Genomic DNA, 5,000 nt, shown 5'->3' with positions numbered 1-5,000 from the left:
TTTTTACCACCGTCAAACTAGCAGAAGTGGATTAGGACACGCCCTAAACACACCTGCACCAGGATCTTCACGCCGTGCTCAGACCGTTAAAATAGGACCTGAGGTCCCGAGGTAATACCAGTCCTGGGTGAAAAGGGCTAAAACTCTGACCGGCGTGTGATATAAAGCAACCAACGCTCCGATGTGTGTTGCACGTTTACCTCTGAAGCATGAAGCGACAGTAGAGTCAGATTCATCCGAGGTGGAGATGTCTCAGACCGGATCAGTTTTCGTACAAGTCTCAGAGTCTCAGAACCAGTTTTAGGGCGTTTTCACTCCCAAACCCCCCGGTGTGTGCTGTGTTTGTGCACGTGTGAACGCAGCAGACGCACTCGGACCAAAACAAGCGGACGTTAAAAACAAACTCCTGTAAGCTGCAGGACATTTGTGTTGTTTTCTTCTGTTTGTTGCTTTTGTTTTGACATTTAATGTCACCTTTGACGTTTGTGTCTCTGGCCAATAAGAGGTGTTGCTGCGTGGTTTGTAGTAATACATTTTAGTTCGCTTGGAGTTTTCTCCGTGTGAAAAGAAACCGAAGCAAGTTTACAAACTCAAAAGCTAACGAACTGTAGGTGTGAAAACGCCCTCAGTCTCTCAGAGAGTCTCAGACTCTCAGTCTGTCTGTCTCTCAGAGTCTGTCTCAGTCTCTCAGAGTCTCAGTCTCTTAGAGTCTCAGTCTCTTAGAGTCTCAGTCTCTCAGAGTCTCAGGAGACCTCGATGATCTCCACACTGCCAGAGAAGCTCGACTGGCTCCCCACCTTTCCCATCTCCTCTCTGCTCCCGTCCGTCCTCCCGTCCCCGAACTCCATCTGACAGCTGCGTCTCTTCAGCTGCTTCTCGAAGCTGCTCTCTTCGTGCCAGCTCCGCCTCGAGTCTCCGCGATCGCCCGTCCTCTGCCGACTGCGCCGTCGGTGCACCTCTTCCAGGCCGTGACTGCAACCGTATGCCGCGAAGCTGGCGCCGCTGGCACCGCTCAAGACGGCCGAGGCGGAGTAGAAGCGGGTGGAGTCGGAGGACAGGTACCAGCCGCCAGCGAGGGAGGCAGTGGACACAGTGACGGGGCCCAGCAGGATGTCAGAGTGCCAGCCTTTCAGCGCGCTCCCAGCAGACCCCGGTTTGGCCAGATGCTGCTGGCTGCGGGAGAGGCCGAACAGGAAGCTGGTGGCGTTCTCCTCCATACTGCCGCTCCGGTGCAACGGCGAACAGTTGTGGGTGGCGGCCGGGGGTTTGAAGCCGCTGCTGGAGGCAGGTGCAGGCTGAGGCGGTGCGACTCGCTCCCCGTCTACTTCGTCTTTGTCGGGGCTCTGCTCCGGGGTGGACTGCTCCGAGACTTCTTGCACAGGGGAGAACTGGCACGGTTTGCTGGCTGGCTCTTTGAAGCCTGGTGGTAATGGTAGCCAGATTATGGAAAAAATATATAATCACGATTATTTTGGTCAATCACGATGATTTAACAGAATTACTCGTTGACTTCTGGAAAGATGTTGCAATTATTGATCTTAAAAAAGTGGAAAAAGTCAAATTAATCAACAGTAACGGTGAAGTTTGCCTTCATACTTTTATATTATACAATACTATACATATATATATATATATATATAAACTATATAATATACTATATTAATCATTCAGAACACGAGAGAAAATACAAACGTGACATCATGACTTTGCATAAACATACACGCCACTTTCCTAAAGCCAAATGGCGTCTTATCTGTACGCATTTGGAGCTCTCCACGTGTATGTCTACGCTGTATACAGCGGACGTAAACATATCACGAGAACATGCCGTTTTGTCGCGGGAATGCGCCGTGCTATCGTGTTTTACCCCTCCTGGGACCTCCGTCCTTTCATACTACTCGCTACGGCATTAATTCACATGTAATGTACAGTCATGACTTAATGCCTTAATTAAAAAAAAAGAGAAAAATCCAACCTTTAAGGACACCAGTTATCTTTGTGAATGAATAATGTATCGTAAATAAATAAATGTTCTTCCTTAAAATACAGGAGGCATAAGTCAGTACACCCCTGTGTTAGATTCCCACAGAGGCAGGCAGGCTTTTATTTTGAAAGGCCAGTTATTTCATGGATCCAGGACGTGCACTAACACATGCATGTGGCACGGGAACTGGCCAATGAAACATGATCATTACAGCGTTTCAAGCTCTAAATCAAACACAACTAAGCCCCACAGCCAACGGACGGGACGCAGCGCTCCACAGTATAAACTAAATATTGCATACTTTCGATATATTGCGATAACGATATTGAGTCTATGTCTTGCACCCCTACATTTTGATTAATTGCACAGCCCTACCTGGTGGTTTGAAGTACTCCACGGTGTCTCCTGCTCCTCGGCTGTACGTAGCGCTCCCTACCGGCTCGCCGTACGACTTGATGTCCAGAGAGAAGGAGCGCTTCAGCCGGGCGCTGTCTTCGGGTCCGTCGGCGCCAGCGGAGGCGAGCTGCAGGCCGCTCAGAGCCTGAGCCAGCAGGCGCTCCTCAGGGGCGTCAGCCAAAACACACGGCAGGGTGAGGGGCTCCAGCGGCGCCGAGGGCTCCGGGGCCACGGGCTGCTCCGGGACGTCCCCGCTGGACTCTGCAGGATGGACGGACTTGAGTTTGGCTTCGGTACCGTGAGGACTCTTTATCTTCTTCTCAAAGTCCAGCAGCTGACCCAGGAAGTTAAAGTTGGGAGAAATGGTCGGCCGCTTCTCCTTCACAAACCTGTCAAACAAACATCGACTATCAGCAACATCCACATTCTTCAGACCTGGACATCTGTGTCTTTAAAACAATATATAAAAAGATGTACCTTAGTTTTTAGGTGTGTGTGTGTGTGTGTGTGTCTGTGTGTGTGTCTGTGTGTGTGTCTGTGTGTGTGTCTGTGTGTGTGTGTGTGTCTGTGTGTGTGTGTGTGTGTCTGTGTGTGTTTGTGTGCGTGTGTGTGTGTGTGTGTGTGTGTGTGCGTGTGTGTCTGTGTGTGTGTGTGCGTGTGCGTCTTTGTGTGTGTGTGTGTGTGTGTCGTGTGTGTGTGTGTGTGTGTGTCTGTGTGTGTGTCTGTGTGTGTGTCTGTGTGTGTGTCTGTGTGTGTGTGTGTCTCTGTGTGTGTGTGTGTGTCTGTGTGTATATGTGTGTGTGTATATGTGTGTGTGTGTGTGTGTGTGTGTGTCAGTGTGTGTGTGTGTCAGTGTGTATATGTGTGTGTGTGTGTCTGTGTGTGTGTGTGTGTGTGTGTGTGTGTGTCTGTCTGTCTGTACATTACATTGATGTAATGCGCTGCAACGGTGTAGATTTTACGCAAAAGTATAAAATATTGCATATTATTCATGTATTATCTGGTGTAGCTGTTCCAACGTTTAAGACACAGTTATGGTGATAATAATGGTACAAAATGATGTCAAATTGCATCCGTTTTTAATTAAAAAACGTTCCATTTTCTTGAGGGATTTGCCCCTAAACCCCCTGCCAAATATGTGCACCCAAGTCTTCCACAAACAGAGAAAACACTGTATGAAGCTGTCTAAAACATCTGATTTGGGAAAAGAATACTCTAAGAAATAGTTGTTTACAACTGTAAATTACTTCCATTTCTCTGCATTTATTCCCCTTTTTTACCCTTATTTTATATGAATCCTTTAGACTAGCGATGCACCGAATCCAGATTTTTGGGGTTCTGCTGAATCCTGAATCCCCTGGTTGAGGTTCTGCTGAGTCCTGAACCCCCTGGTTGAGGTTCTGCTGAATCCTGAACCCCCTGGTTGAGGTTCTGCTGAATCCTGAACCCCCTGGTTGAGGTTCTGCTGAGTCCTCGTCCCGTCCTCAGTCCATGAACACAGTCAACACATTAATGAAGTAAACAGTGACTGTCCTTCCTTTGCCGTACCTGAAGTTGCTGCATTCTGGCTGCTGTCTGTAGATTCCTTCATGCTCAGCTCGTATTCTTCCAGATGTTTCATACCAGATGTTGTAACAGCGGTGATGTTGTGTATTGTTTAGGGTCCTCGCCACCACCAGACTAATCAGCATTGCAGATTGAACATGTATCTGGACTTGAATGGCCTTCTTTTGACTGAAAGTACTGCCAAACAACCCTTTTTCTGCTCACCAGTTCCATTTCCACTTCCTCTCAGCCTGCTGCATTGAAGCTCCACCTACGTAAACACCTTCCTGTAATCAACGGCGCCGTCATTACGGCGACCAGCGTAGCGCGGAGTGACAGCGTAGGGTTCAGCAGAAACCAGAACCCCGTCAAAAAGCCCAATATGTGTTACATGTTAATGTATGCTTATGTTTACATTTGGTATGTTCTTTGGGTTTTTATGAAAGCCGTTTACTGTCTATCCTCACAGAATGTGGAGCTGCATCATTAGTGAGTGTCCAGAAGAGTGTCTGTAATGAACAGTGACACGCGGGCGGATTAATTGGAGGCTTAACGAGGATGTGGACTCATTAGGACCGACTCTGTGTTGTTTGGATCTACGTGGAGAGGAATGTGCACGGCCGACATCAAACGGGAGTCTGAGCTCTGAAAGCTGCAGAAATCTGTTGTGTAACATCGGAGGAAACAGCTCAATGTAAAGGCCCAGACACACGTGGGACTGATCAGTCTCCCCGAGTCGGTCCAAAAAGTTCCTCAGAACTTGTCGCCCAAAAATGAAAACCAGCAGCTGATTGGACGAATGCGTCACGTGGGTCTGGTTTCTCCAGAAATTCAGATTCTGAATCTGTCTTCATTTCAGATCAACAAAGGTCAGTTCAACAGATCTTCATCAGAGTTTGAGAGACTCTAGTCACGCTCATCTGCTCCCCGTTTCCTGGTTAGCTCTCCACCAATCAGATGGGTCATTTGAGTCTGACTGCCGGCAGGGCCCGCCCCCCGATTATACATGTCAAATCGGCCAAAATGAAGGCCGACAGCCCCTCGGATGGACGACGGCATGAACACACCGACCAGA

At 48.5% G+C, this 5,000-nt stretch overlaps 1 protein-coding gene across 2 annotated transcripts in view; it reads right to left on the bottom strand.

Annotated features, from left to right (window-relative positions):
* The window catches only part of dusp16 (dual specificity phosphatase 16), a 60,712-nt gene that overhangs the window by 39,214 nt on the left and 16,498 nt on the right, over window positions 1–5,000 (bottom strand). The window contains exons 6-7 of one of the 2 annotated variants that reach the window (XR_013503309.1): window positions 2,360–2,769; window positions 54–1,420 (exon numbers count right to left, since the gene is read on the bottom strand). Coding sequence is in view for 1 of the 2 variants with exons in the window: in XM_078272691.1 (XP_078128817.1) it covers window positions 744–1,420; window positions 2,360–2,769 (1,087 nt within the window). In the remaining variant the exon portion in view is untranslated. Of the gene's footprint in view, window positions 1,421–2,359; window positions 2,770–5,000 lie in introns of both variants that reach the window. The other variant, XM_078272691.1, reaches the window with a different exon arrangement.

The sequence above is a fragment of the Sander vitreus genome, chromosome 17 (assembly GCF_031162955.1).
Source record: "Sander vitreus isolate 19-12246 chromosome 17, sanVit1, whole genome shotgun sequence".
Lineage (NCBI taxonomy): Eukaryota > Metazoa > Chordata > Actinopteri > Perciformes > Percidae > Sander > Sander vitreus.
Note: the sequence above shows the minus strand (reverse complement) of the source record. Positions and strands in the feature narration are given on the sequence as shown.